At 43.6% G+C, this 21359-nt stretch overlaps 2 protein-coding genes and 1 long non-coding RNA gene across 6 annotated transcripts; 1 reads left to right on the top strand and 2 right to left on the bottom strand.

The window, feature by feature from the left end:
• Positions 1 to 684: 684 nt before the first annotated feature.
• Positions 685 to 11492, bottom strand: LOC148649735 (ras-related protein Rab-39B-like). The gene is made up of 2 exons (XM_088602791.1): positions 11153 to 11492; positions 685 to 8092 (listed from the first exon to the last, which is right to left on the bottom strand). The coding sequence occupies exons 1-2, from the start codon at positions 11365 to 11367 to the stop codon at positions 7669 to 7671; spliced, it is 639 nt and encodes a 212-aa protein (XP_088458917.1). The 5' UTR covers positions 11368 to 11492; the 3' UTR covers positions 685 to 7668.
• Positions 11493 to 12015: 523 nt separating this feature from the next.
• LOC148649734 (uncharacterized) lies at positions 12016 to 15031 on the top strand. The gene is made up of 2 exons (XR_015925918.1): positions 12016 to 12271; positions 14708 to 15031. It is a non-coding gene; the product is annotated as an uncharacterized LOC148649734 (long non-coding RNA).
• Positions 15032 to 15282: 251 nt separating this feature from the next.
• LOC148649733 (synapse-associated protein 1-like) lies at positions 15283 to 21329 on the bottom strand. 4 transcript variants are annotated; one of them, XM_088602787.1, is made up of 10 exons: positions 20679 to 21328; positions 19331 to 19428; positions 18876 to 18938; positions 18743 to 18791; positions 18474 to 18547; positions 18135 to 18274; positions 17664 to 17794; positions 17151 to 17203; positions 16878 to 17034; positions 15283 to 16276 (listed from the first exon to the last, which is right to left on the bottom strand). In XM_088602787.1, exons 1-10 carry the CDS (start codon positions 20839 to 20841, stop codon positions 16149 to 16151), a joined length of 1056 nt encoding a protein of 351 aa, XP_088458913.1. In that variant the 5' UTR covers positions 20842 to 21328; the 3' UTR covers positions 15283 to 16148. The 4 variants fall into 4 exon arrangements, with proteins under 4 accessions (XP_088458913.1, XP_088458912.1, XP_088458916.1 ...); XM_088602786.1 differs by having other exon boundaries at positions 16878 to 17037; positions 20679 to 21327; XM_088602790.1 differs by lacking the exon at positions 19331 to 19428 and having other exon boundaries at positions 16878 to 17037; positions 20679 to 21329.
• Positions 21330 to 21359: the final 30 nt, after the last annotated feature.

The raw sequence follows: 21359 nt of genomic DNA, 5'->3' as shown, positions 1-21359 counted from the left end.
CGCTGAATCAAGGCATGACTGCATCGCCTTTGAAGAGGGAGTACCTAGTGTGAATGATTTGCTAACGCTAGGGAAACTGAACTTTGGGAGAAAACCGTCTCTGTGCAGCTGAGCAGCTGAGATTACTGCAGGAGCCTGCAGAAAGTACAAGATCTCTGACCATGGCTGCCCTTACATTTAACTCAGATTTGGTGCAGGTTCAAATCTAGATTCAATCACGCTTTCTAAAAACAGAGGAGGAAATATAATTAGTTTGCCCATGTGGATACTGGCACTTTAGGATTTAGAGATCTAATCTGACTTATTTTTTCTGTCTGCCTTATCTTGACATCTATATATAGAAGGGTGAGGCAGATTAGTCTAATTCTCTGCTCCCAGTGGAACAGTGTTTCATAACTCTTTCTACAGTACTTTCTCTTGGAATAGCATTTAATGTCACACCATATAAAAAGAAAGTATACTGAGATGCATTAAAACGTAACAAATTCTGTAGGTTCCAATATTACATTTCTGCATTTTAGTGCCACTTGGCACTAGTGTCTACAGCTTAGTGTTTTGTAGTCACGAACTTTTGAGTTGTTTATTCCTTATTTCAAGGGTTGTTTCCAAGTTTTATTGCTGAAAAGCTGTGCCATCAGGTGACTTAACATGCCACTTTTATTACATACAAGACCACATATTCAGTTAACTTAAATAACATTTATTCTTTGTACATCACATATCAAATCACAATGCAAGTATCTCAACATTTTACAGAGCCCAGAGAAGATTACATGATAAAAAAGCACCTGCCTATAAAAATGTTTTTCCATATTCTGGGACCGGGCCAATTGGTTCCTGGCATTTTGGGATTTTTTTTAATCAATTATCCAGGCTTGCCCCCATTCACTCCTTTTCAATCTCAGAACTACTGATCCCAGAATGCATTGCCAGATGAGTTAGAAATGGTCATAGAAATACAAAAATGTAGACAGTTTAGTGAACGTAATAACAATAAATCATGATGACTTCGGATCTTAACTGCAGTTTTTAAAAAATACGGGATGAAAGGCTAATAAATAATATATTTACATAAATATTAAATATTAAACTCGGCATCAGCTGGTAGTTAACACAGGTTTCAAATCTCTGTTAATTGTAAAGCAATGTCTGCTCAGACCTAACAGGCATAAAGCAGTTACTTTTGAATGTTTTAACTGGAAGAAATATGCATATAGAAATTTAGGGTAAATGTTAAGACACTTTACAAAGAGAATAGCAAGACACAGCATCATTTTAGTGGAGTACAAAGCTCAAACACTGAACGGAGAGCACTGTGGAATAAACGCTGGGAGTGGCCAGTTCACTTCACAGCAAGAGATGATTGACAGAAAGCAAAAACTGGCAGTCAGCAAGATAATATGAATATCTAGTTAACACTGTCTAACAGATTTACAGTTTTGTAAATCTTTTTGAGTTTTTCAAAAAAAAAATCTGGAAAAAAAATATTAATTAGCTTTTGTCGTTTCACAGATTCAAGGTGTCAGAAACCTTTATGTATGCCCATAAAGTACAATTTATCCATATGTAAAGGTAAATGACATAGTTTCTCAAGAAGCTTAAGTAGAAGTCTCTGTAGACAACTTCATTACCATCAGTTATATTTATTCCCATACTTCATCGCGGCTTGACACACACGCAGTAAACCTGAACAGTGTTTTTTATATGTGACATGTAAAAACACTATCTTTGTTGTCCAATCAATGACATTTAGAACCGCATTTGGTGCTGTAGTTCTATTAGAATTTCAAAAGAGGGCGTCAAACACCAGCCACTTGTTAATCACAGAACTAGTACTACTTAACATTCTTAAATATTCAGAAACTTTTTCAACATGTTATTGTCCTAAAGGAAGAAGTTTTATCAATTGCCAGATTTTAAAAAATGAGGATTATTTAAGCTTGGAATGCTTTATAAAATATTCTAAATATTAAAGGATTAAAGTGTTATCCTAACACCATGTGCTGACAGATTGCATAAACTATAGTCAATGCATCCTGTACGAATTTCTATAATTGGATCAGAAGGTGCTTTTTCTATGAGAAAACACCATTCACTATAGTAGACCACCTAAAAACTTTAAGTGCTTCACAATTGTACCACGTGTCCGATTTTTCTGTCCCTCCACTTTTATAAATATAATAAGATGCCACCCACTTCTGAGTGTTTAATCACTTCTATAAAGAAGGATATCACCAAATAAGAATGGACAAATAGTTTTATTATTTCTTCTAAATTGTCAGGTAATACAGCTAATTCATTTTCAATCAGAATATGATAGGAAGCCAGTGTATTTCCTGCTAAGTGATGTTATAGGGTGCGATACTCAGCTGAAACAGGCTGTAGTGTAGTAGTATCTTCAGCTGGGCTTCATCACAACAATAACAGCCCCCTGGGAAGGGAATGGACAAGACCTGACCACGAGAACCACAGCTACTCTTTCAGAAGACATGCAAAACGATCCAGAAACGAAATTTACAGGAAGAGAACAATGTGCAAAATACGTCATCTGGAGCTGAAAAAGCAAAGAACCAGGAGAGTCTGGATTCCATTTCTTCAATCCACCTTGATTTGTAATCAGGGCTTGCCAGCCCCCCAGCATTATATCGAAGAAAATGAGACCCAATTCCTCATACAGTATATATCTACACCCATATTAGATGTCACCAGGCCCACATTATTAAAAAAGGTGTGACTAATCTGACAGCACATGCATCAGAGGATGTTGAATGTCTGTCTTTACTTCTCCTGTGCCAGCTGGATCACACCATCCTTAGTCAGGCTGAAGGACATTGCAGCTGTTTCCAACAAGAATAATGTATAACAAAGGAGAAAGCAATGGGCGGTTCTAAATCAGGTTTTAAAAATACAGTATGTTGAAAGGCAACTTGAATATAACTTTTCACAGGGAGGATTTTTAGACCCTTTGTTCCAGTTTCACATTTTAACTTTATTTGAACAAATTCAGACAAGCTCCAGCCAATTGTCTCAAAACTGCACTGAAACATAATAGGAACTTGCGTGTGGAACAAGATCTTTTTCTGACGCTTGTGTCATATCTCACAGGATGTGCACTTTTACACTTGACTGCTCGAGACTGTAGTCACTCTGGAGCTAAATTGTCATATCGCAGGGCTCACGTTTCACAAGGGGGTGTGAAAGAAGAAGCACGGCAGACAGCTGATTGTCACACGATGCAGGTGAGGTATGAAGATGATGCCAGATTCTAAAGACTGGAAATTAACTTTAAAGTAGCTTGACGACATCTCCATGTGTGCAAACTGACCGCCAGTCTTTCATAACAGCAATGGGTGTTATGTTCGTTACTGTCTATACACTGTATATATCATTATTACACATGGCTTGTCAACCAAGCGTCCTTGAGAGCTGCAGACTCTTATTTTATTTTCATCTCAGTCTGATTCTTGAGGGATGTAAAAACAATTATCAAGACCTTTACATGTTTCTGGTAGAAAACAGGACGGAGGTACAGGTTCCTGACAAACTACGTTTTGTCCGGAGTAAAGTTTTAAATTTACTCAAAATGGTCAAACAATTGCAACAGCGAAATGACCTGAAACACTGCAGCCTTTCGTGAGCAGAATTTGACACTGCTGATCTGAATAATGTCAGATAAATTGCATGTAAATGTGACCGCACAAACTGTATATCCAGCTGACGTCTTTTAGCTTCAGGAAACAGCTCAGTCCTTTTGGGTGCGAGGCTGGGGGGTGTCCAGTTATTCAGATGCCCCTCAATCTGGCAAAGCCCCCCGCAGGGCAGAAATAATTCAGTCACTTTAGTTCAGAAGCAACAAGAAAAGGATTTCACGTTGAGAGTAAAAACGAAACGATTTGCTTTTAAAAACATCTACAATCCTAGCGGTGTCTTTGTGAAATGCTGGTGAGAGGTGAGGAGCTGAAAGCACCAGGCAAAGTGAGCTTTATCTATCTGGCTGTGAGGGCCGCAGCCATGGCAACAGGAGATGTCACCTGCCTTCCCGCGGATGAGCTCCGGCGTGTGGCCGGGGGTGGGGGGGCAGGCCTGGGGGGTACAGCGGGGCGGAGCCGGCAATGAGAGCCGAGTCTTAGTGAAAAAGCAACCGGCGCTTTCTGTGTGCTCCCCGACGGCCAAAACACAGCAAAATGCGCTCGGCGGTGAGTCAGTGGACTGCATCCCTGTCTAGCAGAAAGCCCCTCTGCGGAGGGCAGCGCTGACACAGGGCGGCCAGCTCTCATGCTGTGCCTGCGTCCTTGCCACCGGCGACCCGTTCACTGCCTCCCTTCTGGCTTCTCACCGGCTCTGGTTCCTCCTATTTCAGGGGGATACTGATCTTCCTGGCCGAGGAGCAGTGGTGAGTGAATGAGTGGCGATCTCCGTTACTACATTTAATTCATGGCAAGCGAAGCAAGGGATGCCAGTTCTTCAGAGGCGATTTTGGATCATGCTGAGGGAGGAGGCGGAGCAACACAGAACAGCAGGAGAGAGGCTTTCTGATTTCATGTTTTTCTGAATAAGATTGATTTTTGTTTAATTGGAGAGCCACGACTCTGCATTTTCAAATCAAAATGGCTTGTCCTCTGTCTAGATCACTGAGCCCTTTAATTCCTCTGCATTAAAACCTGCCGTTTCTGTCATATTTCTCTTTCCCTTCTAAACTGAAGGGTAAATGAATGAAAAATTAGGTTGTGATTTATCCTGGACTTTGCACCTATGGAACAATTCGCAGGCAATGAAAAGAGAAAGGTATTTTAAGCACTGGAAATAAATTCACTGTGGATCGTGCTCTATTAAACCTCATTCTGTCATGGACAAACACTTCTGGGCTGTGACTGAGCAGTGACACAAGAGAAAACAATCATCCTCGTGGAAAAGGGTTTACTGTCGAGTACCAGAAAGCCTTCCTCACACATGCTGAGGTTCGCAGGTTTTCTCCTGGTGGATTTAGGTGAACTCCCATGTTGTGCTTCTGAAGGGGGAGGGGTCCAGGTTTCAGCACACTTGGCTGGTGCTATCCAGTCCATTTACAATCAAGGACATTCAGGACGAGTGCACAGAGCTAAGAGCCCTGACTGAAGTGCAGGCAGTGCTTAACTATCAAGACACATTTACTGTGAACACCTATTGGCCACCTCGAAAACTGAAAATACGAACACGCAGTCACTTATCTTACTGAACAATGAATGATCACAGTCACAGCTGTTTACCATCCAGTTCAGGAATGGCAAAGATTGCTACTCTTCCACATGAGTTTTGACATCATGCTCCAGGTGGCTAATGCAAGTCTCTTTCTCCCAACACCCCTATGAGGACAAAGTTGCAGTCCTATTACCATGGGTCAATACAGCATTGAGCTGTATCGCAGCAGTTGAGAAATAAAAAAAAGAAGTGCATTGAGCAGTTGTTCCATGTGACTTTGTAGAAATTCATAATGTGCAGTATGTACGATGCAGCTATCTAAAAAGAAAGCACCAATTTTCAGACTGAAATGGACAGAACATTCTGATCTCAGTGGTATTAGTCTATAGAATGTGATGTTTCCCAGGAAAAAAAAACCATAAAAGATCAATAATTAGGTTGCAAGTGGTGGCTGTGGATGTCTGAGTGCATGAGATTCTTTCAAAACTGAATATGCATGACTGCTGACAGTGCATCACTGCCCTTCATCCTTTAACAGTGATAAGCTGTTGCAACCTCTGCATTCTTTCACAGTACTTGACCTTTTCAATCATCCATCAAATCTCCTTTTCCACACTGACCTCTTAGTTAATGAGTAATGTCTCTTTGAAATTTGCGTATAAGGGAGATTTTAAAATGTTGTTTTCACCAGTGCTTGCTTGAGGCACAGTCGAGATCTTTAGGTCATCAAATGGGTTTTCTACTGGGCAGGTAGCTCTTAGGATGCCATTTTGGTATTGCCAGGTGGCAAAGCTTTATGCCTTGCAGGATTACAAATGCTGCTGGATTTTTAAGAGATGTTCTGGGAATTGAGTGATGTACTCAATAAGGGGGTGAAATTGTACATGTAAGCTGGTACGGAGCTTGTAATCAGGAGTGGGTGGTCACACGAGCAGGACAAACAGGTGTGAGAGGCACAGTACAGCAGCCTCTACAGTAGCAGCTCCATGACAAGACTCCTTAACTCAACAGAGAGCAATCCTGGAAAGGCGAGAGAAAAACATCTCTGCTGTACATCTCCCGTCTTCCAGAGCTTCAGTCCTCCACATTCTATAGGCACCATTACATTTTTCACAGCTCAGACCATGGAACAAGCTTAATTTATTACAGAACCTTATAACCCTGGAGCCCTGGACTCTTGCACTCAGGAGCATTCATCAAGTTCTGTCCGTTTTTCTCATCCTGAATTACTGGAACAGTTTTACAGTTTTACAGAACTTTACTTGCTATTCATTAATTGGCTTGAGTAACTAAATACTATGAGCACCTAATAATATTCTGTCGTGAGTACTGTAATAGTCATTGAGGTCCAATATTGAGGATTTACATCAGAGGAGACACGACTGCTGCATGCAAGAAACAATTCAGATAAGGAGGGGATATTGTCTTCCACTGAAATTGTATACCATTCTGTAAATAGAGCTCCTGAGGTTGGGAGTGGTAAATTTGTGGTGTGCATCCCAGGACTACCTCATATGGCACATCCCATCATTCTCCTGTCAGTCAAAACGGCCTTTTGTATCACACACAAGACTTTGCTCAGTGGCAGCATCTTTATAAAGGTGTAAAGTTTTCAAAATGTGATGTATATTCTGTTAAGGGTAAAGCTTCGACCTCAATTCCCCTTCCACTGCAGTATGTATACATCCCCAAACTTCACCAGGCTGCCTGGGAGTAAAGTACACTAACAAAACCCCAAGGAGAAGTGGATATAAATACGAAGGAGTATAAGACATACACTGTCTGGTGCGTAGTAAGACATAGACTGAAGAGAAATCTGGTCATTAATGAAAGAAAAAAGATATTTTGGCTTGTATGTGAAAGCACTCATTCAGTCGAGTTGGCAAAAATAAAGAGTTTGCACCAATCTGGTATCCTTGCCGCCCCTCTACAGAACAACTAAATATTTTCTGCTTTGAAAAATGCTATTTTAGGGAAACATGAACAAGGTTCCTTCAAGACAGAAAAATGGACAGAAGCAGAACGATGACTCCAACAGATTGGACTTCAGCTTACGCCCAATAACACCACAATGATGCAATTGCACAGACAGGATGCAGGTTCCTTCTTGCACAGTAGTTTGTGAAAGAATACACAAAAGGCTAGTAACCGCCTGGGAATCCAGATATAACTCGTAAAGGAGCTCTCCAAATATCCAGGCAACAATCGTACCAGTGTCAGGGTGTTGCTAAACAGTATTCAAGCGATTTAATGCCGAAGTTCATTTTGCAGGTCACAAGTGGCAGTGTGCTGCAGAGGTTGTGTGCACAAAACACCAGACTGGGAAACGGGCCAGGCTGGCTGGACTGTGAGGAGACCAGACGTCAGGACCCAGAGCTGGGAGTGCCAGCAGGGAGACCTGCTCTGGGTCCCGGAGGAGAGAGGGCAGGGGCCATGAGGAAGGAGGAAAGATGGGAACCGGCGGGGAAGCAGAAACGAGGCAGGGGAGAGTCAACACTGGCACTTGCTCTCTCTCGGCTCCTCTTCGGCCGGGTACAGGATCTTAGCATTCAGGCCGCTCTTCACGCCATCCCAGCCTTCCCGCGTGGCGATCTCCCCGGCTTTCATCAGCTCGTAGATGTCCCGCGTCAGCGTCTCGAAGGCCCGGTCCACGTTGCTGTTGCTCTTGGCCGAGGTCTCCACGTAGCGCACGCCCAGCGAGGCGGCCAGCTTCTCCGCCTCCTCACGGGTCACCTTGCGCTCGCCCGCCAGGTCGCTCTTGTGCCCGATCAGGATGAAGACCATGTGGTAGGGCCGGATGTGCTCGCTCACTTCGCGGTGCCACTCCCGCACGTGCTCGAAGGTCTTGCGGTTGGTCAGGTCGAACACCAGCAGCCCGCCCACGGAGTTGCGGTAGTAGGAGGTGGTAATGGACCTGTCGAGGAAAGGGAGGAGAGCCGTTATCCAGACGTACTGTAGGATGGCAGATCTACATGGTGCCCAACCAAATCCTTCTAACCCCGTGTTGCTTTCCTGTTTTATCTAAAATCCTCTGAAATGACAGTTATTCATTGCTACCGGTTTATTTCACTCAGTGATTGTAAGCCTGTTTAAAATTAGAGGGACCAATTCAAGCTCTGTCATTTTCATGGCAGGGCCTGTTGCAATGTCTGGAGTGAGATCTTCTACAGCACCAACGGAAAGACTTGCTGGGGCCCCAAGCCACTTGTTTAAACTCCTTTGTAGTCAAATGTTACTGCTTTGCACATTTTTACTTCACAAGTCAAACATAACAAGTGGACTTCCTGACCATTTGACGAGAAAACATCTATCATATTTAATCCACACACTGTCATGAAGGTCCACCCTGCACTGTAGGATTACTCCACTAACACACACAACACACACTTCTAACGAACAGTAAGGGCCACATTCAACTGTGCCTTCTCTCCTTCTTATGAAATCGCATCACTAGGAAATGTATTTGTCATCTCTTGGTCAGAAAGATTTTTGGAGTTTGTGGAAGTACTGCTTGGCTTTTTTTACATACTAAGATCCACTCCTGTGAATGTAGTCTTTATCCCCAGCATCACAGGCTGGATGTGTGGTCACACCAGGAGTCTCTCTTGGGAGCCATGTCTCACTGATACATGCTGATTGGGTCAGCTTCTTCTCCCCACTGTCCTTAATGCTCTCCTTCAGCATGTACTCCACTAATGTGTCCAACACATCACATCTCCACTGAGCACTTTACATTGTTGCCTTTCTCTGCTCTCCTCTCCTCCATTGTCTTCTGGTCTTTTCTGTTCTGTATTCACAACATGTATGGTCACTTGCTTTGTTAAGCGCCTTGGGGCAGCCTAGTTGCAAAAGGCACTATATAAAAATAAATTGAATTGAATTGAATTGAACTTTACTATTGCAATAGCTTTCAGTGTGCAACAGAAACTCCTCTCCACATTATCATCCTCGCTCCTCTATTTTAGGGTCATGGCAAATGACCAAAGGCAGGATCCAGTTAGGGTCCTGGCTAATGAGAAAGTGTACACTCTGATCCTGACTGAATGCAGAAAGCATGGAGATTAACTGGCACGTCAACGTTCTCAGAAGCCACACTGATGCACTGATGTAAAGCCTGTCTTTGCATGAGAATATCAGGACTCACATAGGGTCAATTTCCCAGAAGCCAATTCACTTAACAGCATGTCTTTGGACTGTGGGAAGAAGCCAGAGCACCCAGAGGAAACCCACAAAAATGTACAAACTGGGGTCCAGATAGCACCCCACCCCAGGCACTGGGCCCAAGGCCCCAGCGCGGTGAGGCAGCAACGCTAATTGCCACACAATTCAAATCACTTCCAAATACACAGCGAGGCGATTTAAAGAGGCTGCTGGCCCATGCGTTGACTGTCTATCAAAGCTCTCTCTTGGAGGCAGGTGTTTAGCTGACAACAGACTTGGGGAAGCCGGTTTCTACAGTACATGTTGTAGATAATGGCAGGAGTGTGCTCAATGAAACGACTTGACTTGGGCTTCACTTATCTAAAGACGTTGTTCTGCATTCAGAGCCATGATCTCTCTTGATTTTTATCAGAATGTGCAGTTCCTCTGTGGCATTAAACTTAAAACCTCAAGGGCAGTTACTAATGTGCCTTCATCATGAATACGAAGCATTATTCCGTCAAATAATTAACCAGCTTCATATCCAAAAGAACATAATGAAGGGCTGTGATTTTGGACACAACCGGCAAAAAAGGTCTAATTCATTTGAAAGAATAGTGGTCACGTAGACCCTTATACATGTTGTGCCTCAGGCACACATTGCAGTAACTGGAAAGAATTGGTGTTTCTGAAGCTGTGGTCTGAATGCAGTTTGTGGTAACAAGTGACTTCACATGGGGTGTGGCTCAATACTGGGATCGAAATTCTAAATAATAACACAGTAGTTGCACTGGGAAGCTAACTTTTCATACCTAGTAAATGTTATAAATAAAATGTTATAAAATTGATTTTATATATTCATTTTTTTAAATTGCTTGAGACAGCTGTAAACGTCCCGGCCAAATATCTACCAGCAATTGTCCAATGGAAGCTGATATCGTATGCTAGAAGCCTCCGTTATGTATGTCTTATGTCATGTTAGGAATTGCGACGTTTTGTACATTCAATAATAAATCCGTGTAACTGTGTTACTCAGCTTTCTCTGTATTTCTTCTCATCACTGCTGCAGACGCGATATTATCACATTTCGCAAAAAAAAAACTGTCACGGGAAGAAAGAGGTCTGGGTGGTGGAAGCCGTTGATAACACCGACCTCACTGTGCGGCTGTGAGCTGCTGCTGCTCGCTCTGTTTGCAGCACCAGCCTCGGCGTGCAGTGTCGGCACGGACTGAAGGAGCCGAGAGCTTTAGGGATTACTTGCAGGCTGCGGATTTAGATCCGAGATCATGAGTGTCTGAAGCGGTAGCAAACCAAGTTAATACGGATCCCTTTTTATGTGTGTGCGGAGGTAAGCTTCCTTCTGGGATCCTTTCTCCTTTGTACTTCAGAGCGCACATACTGTACACAGTCAGTCGATGTGCAGCAGAACTGCAGCGGTAACGTTGTTTATTTTAGACCACAAGCACGCTAAGTAAATACATATGCTTGACACAGATGTGATATCGATCCTGATACCACCATTTTAAAATTTCTGATAAACACCAAGCAGCGGTACGTCAAATTTAAAAGCGAAAGCGATGATCCCCGCTGACCTCATTTGATAATGTCTATATGCAGTGAGCGTTGCTGCATCAATTCTTCAATACTTACCATACCACGCCTCTACACATCACCTATTGTGCACGGATACCCCTTTATTGTGTTTTACATTCCTTAATTACCCCCATAGCACAGTCGCTATTTGATCAATTTAAAATAAATACATATACAAGGGGGGGAACTCGTTTTTTATATCTGTTGTAAATGGCAGCTCGATGTTTAGCGCATCTCTCACCTGAAACGCTCCTGTCCGGCAGTGTCCCAAAGCTGCAACTTGATTTTCACCCCCGGCTCGATCTCCAGTGAACGGGCATAGAAATCTACCCCGACGGTGGGGTCAGCCACATCACTGTACACGCCGTCCGTGAAGCGCTTCAGCAGGGACGACTTGCCCACCGTCGAGTCTCCTAGCAGGATGATCCTGAACTGATATTGCCACAAAATCTCCATGGCATGGCTGTGGCGAGGCGGGTGACGAGACGGGGATGGCGCTTTAACAAAGCCGCCCGCACACCTGCTCTGTTTACACCAAGCCAGCGGCTGCTCCGTCAGGAAGGGGAGTCTACCGTGCGTGTGTGTGTGTCTGTGTGTGTGTGAGAGTGATGGAGTCATGTGACGGCTTGCATGGGCTTATCTTGAGAGAAGGTGCGTGTGGCTCAGGAAGCGCGATCTCACAGAACCTCGCCAATTCTGAAAAAAAAAAAAGCTAAGCTAGACAAGGCCGTGTATAGCACACACTAACGGGTTTTCAGCAGTCACAGACGAAAAAGCCGTCTGGTTTTGCACGAGTGTGATGCGCACATAACGCAGAATAGTAACGGGTATTGAAGTGATTTAGCATGTACTGTATGACGCACAGTGCCGTTCCTGGCCTTGTATTTTATCATTACTTATGTATAATCTCTCTTTTATCATTACCCGGCGTGTTTTTCTTCGCAGCGCTTACTGTATATTGGCCGCCGTGTTGTTTCATGGGTACAGTGTTGATCAAGAAGGCAGTGTAGCCCGCAGCTGTGAACTGGAGTTTCTCTGACATTTATGCGTTTGTTTCAACAGAGTTCTCGCACATTGCTCCAAGAAACGCTTCCTTAGAGAAGTTCCTTAGAGAATGTTTATATAAAAGATTCCCATAAAGCAGCACTTTTCCAATTAAGGAACAGTATTTCTGGTTAATCTTGCATAAACACATACGTCTTATTTTCTAGACACAATTACAGGTCATACCTACCTGGTGTGAGAGCGACCTGCTGTATGTAGAAAAAACCCTTCAGGAGACCCAGTGCATGGAGCTGTCCTGTGTCTTTGGCGTCGTTTGTGGATTTGACAATAGGCAAACTGGGCTTCGCTATCCACGGTACTGAAATTGAGGGAATCCGGAGTCCTGTGACTGTTAGCATGGGTCAGTGGTGCCACGCTCACTTCCTCCATGGCTTGCTAGCGTTTCTCCCAACCTCGATAGTCAATTGCACAATTAACCTAATTATATTTCTTAGTCGGACATTTACAGAATGTTACTTGAGGTCTTCCAGAGTTGACTTCTCCAAACACTTTGTTAAAGATACAGATATTTTTCGAAAACACTTCAGAGCCATGTTTCATGCAGTTCAATAATTAGATCCTCTTTGTAGCTGAAAGGCCAGGTTGGAATAAAATCCAGGGGATGCTAAACCTTCTAGGAAGTGTCTTGTCACCCCTGGTTTACATACAGCATGAGCGTGGTGACAATTCATCATCCTTCACTGATTCCATAGGCCTGTGTTTCCTCTGTATCTCCTAGCTTTGCTCCTGCTGCTGAGTTCCAAACATAAAAAAAAAACATATTTTTTATTACCTATAAGAAGTGACACGCAAAACCTAATCTTTAGACGAGCAGAAACAATTACAAATGTTGGACTAATCAAATTATTCATTTTATAAAGCAGTTATTCCCCACTCTGAACTAATATTCCACCTGAACTCTAAATCTTCAGTTTTAATTGATGACTTGTTTGATCTGCTTGCTTGTTTAGCAATAAAGGATTCAAGGAAGCAACCAATTATGAAAACCAGTAAATACTGGGTCTCCAGGACTAGGAAGCCAAGCTACAGGATAAAATTAGCGCATTTGTTTTCCATTGCAGACTAACCCAGAAGATGTTAAAAGCTATGTGCAATTGTCAAATTAAATTTTATGACTACTGAGCATTTTTAGCCGTTTCACCTAATAAGTGGGGTTAGTCTGAGAGATTAGTCAGGATTTATTTGCATCTGTGAAGCCAGAGAGCAGAAACTAGGATGTATGTCGATTTTCTAGACCTCAGCACAGCCCCATCCTTCATCAGCAGACAAAACCACAAAAAGATCACAATTGTTCAAGTGCTAAATGTCTATGAGACCCTTGCTTCAGAGGAGGTTTCAAATCAAAAGTACTTTGTGCAGCGAAGAATGATATACAGCTCTGACTTTAGAGTATGATTTCTAAAGCACATTTATTCTGATTATATTGTGGAGATTTCAAAACGCTTTAACCCTGTGACCTGACACACAGAAACAGCCCCATGGTTTTCTGTGCTGTCACAGTTCAGTTCCTGAGCAGCTGTCCCTGGAGCCCATGGAGAATCCTGGCTGCTGGCTCACACACTGGACTGTCCGCCTCTCACAGATGGGTCTCCATTGCACACTGGGGACACCCCAACCCATCTGTCGGCCCTGATTGATGGCTTCAGCTGGGTACTAGTTGATTATGTACAGACACAAATTCATCTCCTTCCATCACTTGTTGTTTCCAGATGGGGTCGCTGTTCTCCATTTCCTGGAGAGACAAACCCCACACAGACAGACAACCGCAAGCACAGAATCAAACCCAGGTCCCACGTTGCCCATCAGCCACGTAAATGTATATATATATATGACAACTTAGAAGCAATAAAATTTAACAAGGGGAATTATATTGAAAATTCTTGCTGTAACTCATTTTGATGAGATAATGAAGCACCAAATGGGGAAGAATATGGCTACAGACAATGCTAATGCACGACACCACTTACATTCTGCTCTTTATACTGACGCTTCGGTACAAATTGTCTTTTTATTTGGCAATGCTAATCACAGCCATGAACACGCATGGACACTGGAAACAGAAAAAACACAGAATGTTTGGCAGAATGTGTTGCCCTTTGGACATTGGACCAGGAAAGCCCTTAGCTGCTACTGTTTATTCCACTGACCTGAAAAAGCAGCCAAGGAAAATCATTAGGTTCCAGGGAAAATCTGTAATTGTCGCGGTGATTAAGTGTTGTTGGCAGAATCTGGGTGTAGGATGCTTGAGACACAGTTCCCCCCCCAAGTTAAAAATCTCTCCTGTTGTCGCTCTGACATTTATTCAGACCTTTTTACTACCAAACTGTGTGACTACTTTTCAAAATCTGTTTCTGAAAAACCAGACGCAATCTACTCTTTTGCCGTGAGCCAGGTTGTCTGCTAATTAAGAATGAGATTAGCCAATGTTATGTTTGAGTAGGCAGGGGTGCATAGCATAGTTTGTTCAGCTTACAGGAGAATTAGGGATATCAGTGAAAGACTATGAAGCACAGCTGTTTTGTTTTAAATCTGCCAAGAGGAGTGATTGTTTTTTATAGGGCTGACAACTTGGTTCATGACAAAAGAGTATATTGCATAGGGTTTCAGTTTGTTTTTCAGTAACAAATTCTGAAAAGTAGTCACAGTGTGGTAGTAAAAGGGTCAAAATAAATGCAAGAAAGACAATGAGAGATTTTTAATTAAACTGTGTGTTTTTTATCCTGTATTGTAGGAGAACTGACCTCAAACAGCGGACGGACTCATGCAGATTGATCTCAGAGATCCCGACGACATTAGTTTGACCTGGGTCGTGTCACTAGCCGACCATGACTTGGACTCTCTAGGTAGCGATGCACAATGATCCGAGCACCACTGGGACAGGGCTGAGAGTCGTCCACCAGGGGTCTCCAGCATTCCGGCAGTGACCCCAGTGACCTCTCAGTGAAGACTGCAGGAGTGCAGGAGCTGCTACTGCACAAATGAGCCTTAAACGCAACAATTTGCAATTTCAAACTGGGTGGATATCATAAAAAATAAAGCTAACACAGACAACCAACATTAATTGTAAACTGTACGTACAGCCTCATTTTAGTTAAAAAAATCCCAAAGATAAACCATCTGATTATAGAAATTCTTAACACAACCATGCTAAAACTAAGTTTTATATATATATATTTAATTAAGACATTTAATTATGCTACCAGTCTTTAACTCATTATCACCAAATCATTATCAAACTGAATTTGCAATTGTATAATCTGAAGCTCATCAACAGACACATTTAACTTTAATTAACACAAGAATCAATTTGCTTTCATATAAAATCTTTATTTTTAAAGCTTGTTTATTTACAGCATACGCATCACTTTGTATTTGACACTCCAAGGCTTTGGAAATACTGACAGGTATTTAAATAATTCACAACAGCAGGCAGACTGAATGCTGATAGGATTATTGCTTCTTGAAGAAAACTGTAATGGTATTATAATAAAAACAGAGGTGAGCATTTCTGCAGTGGAGTTTAAGTTAGAACTGCTCCGGTGGTCTCTGGGGTACGAACTGCAAACTGTTAAGCACTGCATACTAGTCACAGGAAATTTACAATGGCTCCCGTGGAAAAATATTTTCTGGAGTGGAGATTTTAAAAAAATGTAACAAATATGACAGAAAACCATTAAGATCCAAATAATACATGAAAACCTGGACAGTCAATTGTAATACGTGCACTCTGAATGAGCATTGTATAGGTGTATAAAAACGCACTGAAGCCACTATACAGCTTAACTGGTTTACATCTAAATATACCGTGGAACACCGTGGAATAATAAGGATAAATAATAAAGTCTGCTTCACGAACCTCTTTCATAAATGCACTGGAAAAGATTTTGATCTACCTCAAAATCATACACCATCAGGATATTTTGCATGGGTTCGAGCTTCCCCCAAGCCCCCTCTCCCTAAGGAGTGTGCAGCCGTCTAATTTTAAAACCTGTCTGCCAGTGCTTGTGTGCGGAGCGTGGGGGGACAGTGAATGCAGCTCTTCTCCCAAGCAGCTCCTCTTTCAGGGCTCAGTGACACAGGGAGACAGCGCAGAGAGACAGGGAGTCCAGACCGGCGCTGGACAGGTGCAGTGCGTGGCTTGAACGGGGAGCCGCAGTGGAGGCCTGGAATCGCTACTCGTAGCCCTGCAGCATCTCCTCAATCTCCACCTCCCAGTCCTCGTCCAGGGGCACCCCTTCCCCTGCCAGGTCGAAGCCCTGCAGCTCCTTCTGCAGCTCCTGCTCCCACTCCGGGATGTCCCCTGCAGACAGGTGAGACAGACAGGCCCACAGGCGCCACTGCATGAGAAGTCCTTAAGAAACCCAGAGCTGCTACAAGAGGGATTAGTGTCTGTACGAAAGTGTGCATGGTAAGAGAGCCATATAACATACAGCTGCTATCAGTTCACAGAGTTAAAACCAAGGCTGTGTAATAGTGCAAAGGGAAAGGTATTTCCTCGTTCTGTTCTGTGGATTTACATTAATCAATATGTATCATCTATGTTCGATCATGTGGTCAAAGGAAATGCAGGCCATTCAAGCTTGTTATACATTTCTAAGCACAGGATGGAAAAATATTGAAAACAAAATGCAAAAATCATTAAAACAAATACTGATAGTAAACAATATCAATTGCTTACTGAGACTGTTTCTTATGTGCATGGCTGAATAAACGAGATACGGTATATTGTGAATATACTGGGATCTTTAAAAACGAAGGTTCATGCTTGATGGAATCACTGAATGGCTCAATGGTCTGTTAACATCAGAACGTTTTCTTATGTTCTATTTCGCTAGACCTGATGGAGGGCAAGCCTGAGTAAAGTACTGCATCGAAACGATGAGACACAAAGGTATCTTTACCACTGTCTGTGCCAGTGTGACTGGCCACTGTGCCACCCATGCCAAGCTGCTCCCTGGCCCTGATCACATCCTCCTGGCTGAGGGCTGTAGCTCTGAAAGTGTCACTGATGAATTCTCCATCAGGAGGGCTGGCAGACAGGCTGTCCAGACTGACTGGCTGCTGGAGAGAAATTCAAGATAATATATTTTCATTGCGCCAGGGCCTTAAAAACCCCGCCGCCGGCCTCCCTTTCGTTCAACACTACAGGCCGCTGTGTCTCTGATCAGCCTTACCTCTGGAGCACCACCTGCCTCCCTAAACGCTGTGGGCACAGGGTGAGGCAGTTCTGAAATAGAAAATACACTTCTGTCATGGGCTGAGTGGATCAGCTCAAGGTTGACGGTTTTCTTAATAGTGTAGTTCATGCTTTCTAAAAACTCATCCAGTGGGATCAATTTGGTGAGGCCACAGACTCCATAACTAGCAAGAGTGCTTCAGTATTTTTACATGGCAGGGTGTTTGCCACTAAAAATTAGCTTAAATGCCACTGGTCTAACTTATTCAGTACTGATTATTAAAAATCATCCATTTTCTATCTGTATGTTTCCTTGCTTAAGCCTATTTAAATACATTAACATTTACTATTAAAGGGAGGTGTGATAAGGGGAAAGCAATCAAGAAAATCTAGAAGCATTAACAATAGTAACAAAAAGAAAGACATTCTACATTGTCAACGAGCTTTCTGAACAGTGGTACAAGTCTGAATGTGTAAGTCACAGCCAAGGTGAAGACCCTGAGCACTGTACCTGCGCTGGCCTGGCTGCCTGGGAGCCTCCTAGTCTCCCTGTGCTCCTGGGTCAGGGATGACAGATGTGCTGCCTGCTTGATCAGAGACACACGGTAGAAGTAGTTTCTCCAGAACACCTCTTCCTTCACCCTGCAGAGCCACAGGGAGAGGCAGGGTAAGATTCATAGCAGTCCTGCTTCTTACTACTGTGCAGGTCTTTGGTCTCTCCAACACCCATCATGGAGATGTATTTATTATCATTTAATCAGACATTGAACAAGGTAGCTGCTGCCAAAATCAAACAACAAACAACAGAAAACCAACTACCCCCTAGGCACGGTGTCCGAATCTCAGTACAGGAAAGGATTACAACCTGGTTGACTGCGTGTATTAGAGCACGAATGTGATTGAGGGGCGGTGAGTTGGCTTCTGAAGAACAGTACTGGTGCGCGTGGGACAGTAGGCAATGGTCTGTGTGTGAGGGACTCACTGTCTAGGCACCAGCTCGAAGCGCATGCTGCTCAACATGCTGTCCTCCCGCAGCGTTGCCATGGCCACCGGGGTGGCCTGGCTGGAGTCAAAGGGGAAGTGAACTCCGGCCGGGGGGTCACGCAGGAAGTTCCTCCGATCCTAGACGGGGAGGAAGACAGGAGAGAGGAGGGCGGAGAAACAATATGGAGACCGAGCGAGAAACATGTCAGGAAAAAGAGCAAAGAGTCTGGCTGCAAGGTAGTCGTATGTTTAAGGATGAACACATGCTCACTAGATAGAAAATTATGATTATTACTTAAACGTACGGCTACACCTGCTAGTGTATCTGAGAACTTACTAGGGACAAAGCCAGGATCTGCTGTTTAACAGTCTCTTCGTCACTGCATCCAGACCAGGGAGGGACGGCAGCCTCTGAAAAACACAGGACCCAGGACTCTTCACAGACACAGGCCTCACTGACATAAGAATCTGCTGTCCTGTAGTCACACACTTCTTCTCCCTGAAATTCATGGCTCGTAAGGAAACTAAAGCTTTTTTTCCCCCAAATATTTACCCATTTCTAAATTCTAATCCTGAGTAGGAACATGCATCAACATCTAGTCCTACCTGGGTCTGTAAAGCTGTAAAGCCGTGCTTTTCCAATGCTAGAAACGAGCTAGAAGAAGGTAAGTCCTCATGAGACAAACAGGCGGTTCTTGTCCCGGGGCGGCCTCATGGAGTGGTGTCCAAGCTTACCTACTTTGGTTTGTTGTTTTTCTTGTAGGAACCTCTCCTGCTCCTTCTTAAAATCCCCCAGTATCGTCTGAAAGACAAACACCGCAACACAACCAAAATGGGTATAAGAAAATGCAAATTTCCAGCTGTAGAAATACAGTACCCCCAAGTCAAAGGCAAATGCAGTATCTATACAGCAGCCATTACTGAAGTAGCCTGCTGCTGTCAATATCTCTCTGTGCACGCACCGCATCAGATCTCCAAAGCCTGTTACTTTTGCACTAAAACTACAACTGAGTCTGAACTGAACTCTTTGGCTTGGGGAGAATGCAGGCAGTGTACAACCATAAGCCCTTCTTGATCACATACAGAGACGCAACCTGAGGAAACAACGTTTTATGGTAGAAGTATTTTCTGCAGTTTCCCCCATGCGTCTGTGAGCGTGCACGGCTGAAGCAGCGAGGGGATCTCTCTACTCGCCCTGTCTATGATCGGATGTCCCTCCACAGATCTGCGGAGATTCTGGGCTGTCTCTGCCAGTTTCCTGGAAGCTAAGGCGGCTGCACTGAACAGGTAGGCTGTGGAGAGAGGACAACAAGATCCAAAACCAAAGGTCAGAGGGAGGAGTCCATTAAAGCAGAACGAGCTGTCTAGCACAGCATCTCCACTGTCTAGTACACAGCACTGAAAAACAGCACTTCCTGTCATGCGTATTGTCGGCATGGAAGACTGGGGGTTGCAATAAAAGGTGATAAGATGAATTAACTGCATTGATATAGTGCTTTTCATCCCAAGGTGCTTTACCACTTTACCAACACTGATGTGCTGCACTTGGTGATGTGCAGCAGCCATGCTGAGCCACCTACAGCCCCACTCCACTACAGGTGGAATAGTGAGAAATGACTTCACCTATTGGAATAAGAGGACATTTAGGGAGCCCAGGCTGTGCAATCCCAGAGTGGAATTTAGCCAGGACACCAGGGTTAACATCCCTACTGTTAGGAATAATGCAAAGGTATTTTGAATGACCAAGCAGTCAGGACCTCAGTTTAACATCTCAGCTGAAGGATGTTTGCTACAGCCCAGTGTCCCTGGTTTCCAGTATCCTGGTACTGGGATATTGGTTTGGGATGTTCTGAACCAGAGTGCAAATTACCACCTACTGATCCACAACACCACCTGCAAAAACCCCTCCTCAGTATTAAGCAGCCTCATTCTCCCTCAGCTGCTGTGATCTGGGTGCAGTATGTGGTGGCAATTTGGCTGAATTCATCTGGATCTCTTTCTGCACTCTACAAAATAGTTTTGGAAAACGATTTAAAAAAATACAAAAACACCGTCAGGTAAAGGGAAAAGTCTTCGAACAACCATTAACCCGAAACAGTTAAAACAGACGAATCCTAATTTTTCTCACAAAGTCTTCGCCAGATTGCATTTCCCGAATTTCTGCTTCCTACTTTCAGGATTTCCTTCAAAAACACCTACAACTGAAGCCGTGTTTCTTCACTCAAAGGTACACACAGAGAACATTTTGAAAAGGTTTTATTTGCAGCAGAGATTTCTTGTTTCGTTTGATAACTCACGGTCAAGAAAGCCTCTTTCATAATGGTGAAAATATGTGTACACACCTACTGTACAGTATATGTGCTGAAGTTATTTATGCCGACGGTTCCCAACCAAAGTTTCAGTCTAGATGCTTTATGATGCTTTATGTTTCAGTCTAGATGCTTTTATGATGTGTCGTGTATGTTAACTAGCTTAGACAGAACTGTGGTTATGTAACACCAAGCGATCTGCTATCAAGCTAAAGTGTAACGGGATTTCTTACTTCCGATCGCCCTCGGTTCCTTCTGCGCCTCTCCGGCGGGTGTTCCGCCCCTCCTCTGCTCATCCACCGAGACATCCCCCCGGACAGTCTCTCCGCCCGACCCCGACTGGCCGTCTCCTCCGGAGGCGCGGAGCCAGCTGCCGAAAGGCAAAGACTTGAACATTTATCCGTCACTCAGCTCCAGCAACTGCCAGCACCATGATTAAACTTCTGCTGCTAAGTAACACACAGCCACCCCAGAGACCGGCCGGCCACTGCGCAGCTGCAGCGGAAGAGTGCGAATCCGCACAGTTCAAATAACGTGTGTTCAGCCGAAATTGATCCAGCTTGTCAAGAAGATGGGAGAAGCTATTACACTATTGATTTCCCACCACCGCTACAACAACAACAACAACAACAACAACAACAGTTATAAATGTATATTTAAACTAGTTACGTGTTGAATTTTATGCTACCACAATATTACATACTTTCAACATTGTAAGATCAAATTCAAACTCTAAAAAGTATGAATGCCCTTTTTAATTGTTTTCAGCTTCGTGTATTTGTTGCAACTATGATTCATGTTTTCTGTCATTTGGTGAGACGCTTCTAGTTAAAAAAAAACGGGCGGATAAAAAAGCTCTTAGAAAGAAAATGGCACACATGGCTGAACTTCCTGCGCATCGGTTGTACTCGTGT

Source organism: Lepisosteus platostomus, chromosome 13, assembly GCF_059453375.1.
Source record: "Lepisosteus platostomus isolate fLepPlt1 chromosome 13, fLepPlt1.hap1, whole genome shotgun sequence".
Classification (NCBI taxonomy): domain Eukaryota; kingdom Metazoa; phylum Chordata; class Actinopteri; order Semionotiformes; family Lepisosteidae; genus Lepisosteus; species Lepisosteus platostomus.
Note: the sequence above shows the minus strand (reverse complement) of the source record. Positions and strands in the feature narration are given on the sequence as shown.

What these genes read in the sequence shown, in the direction of transcription:
- LOC148649735 (XM_088602791.1), bottom strand. Translation starts at nt 11,367, where the DNA reads ATGGAGATTTTGTGGCAATATCAGTTCAGGATCATCCTGCTAGGAGAC. An exon ending in GCCGGACAGGAGCGTTTCAG is followed by an intron (nt 8,093 to 11,152) that starts GTGAGAGATGCG and finishes TTTCCTCGACAG; the next exon opens with GTCCATTACCACCTCCTACT.
- LOC148649733 (XM_088602786.1), bottom strand. Translation starts at nt 20,841, where the DNA reads ATGTTCAAGTCTTTGCCTTTCGGCAGCTGGCTCCGCGCCTCCGGAGGA. An exon ending in GACATCCGATCATAGACAGG is followed by an intron (nt 18,939 to 19,330) that starts GCGAGTAGAGAG and finishes TTTGTCTTTCAG; the next exon opens with ACGATACTGGGGGATTTTAA. An exon ending in AGGCAGGTGGTGCTCCAGAG is followed by an intron (nt 17,038 to 17,150) that starts GTAAGGCTGATC and finishes ATTTCTCTCCAG; the next exon opens with CAGCCAGTCAGTCTGGACAG.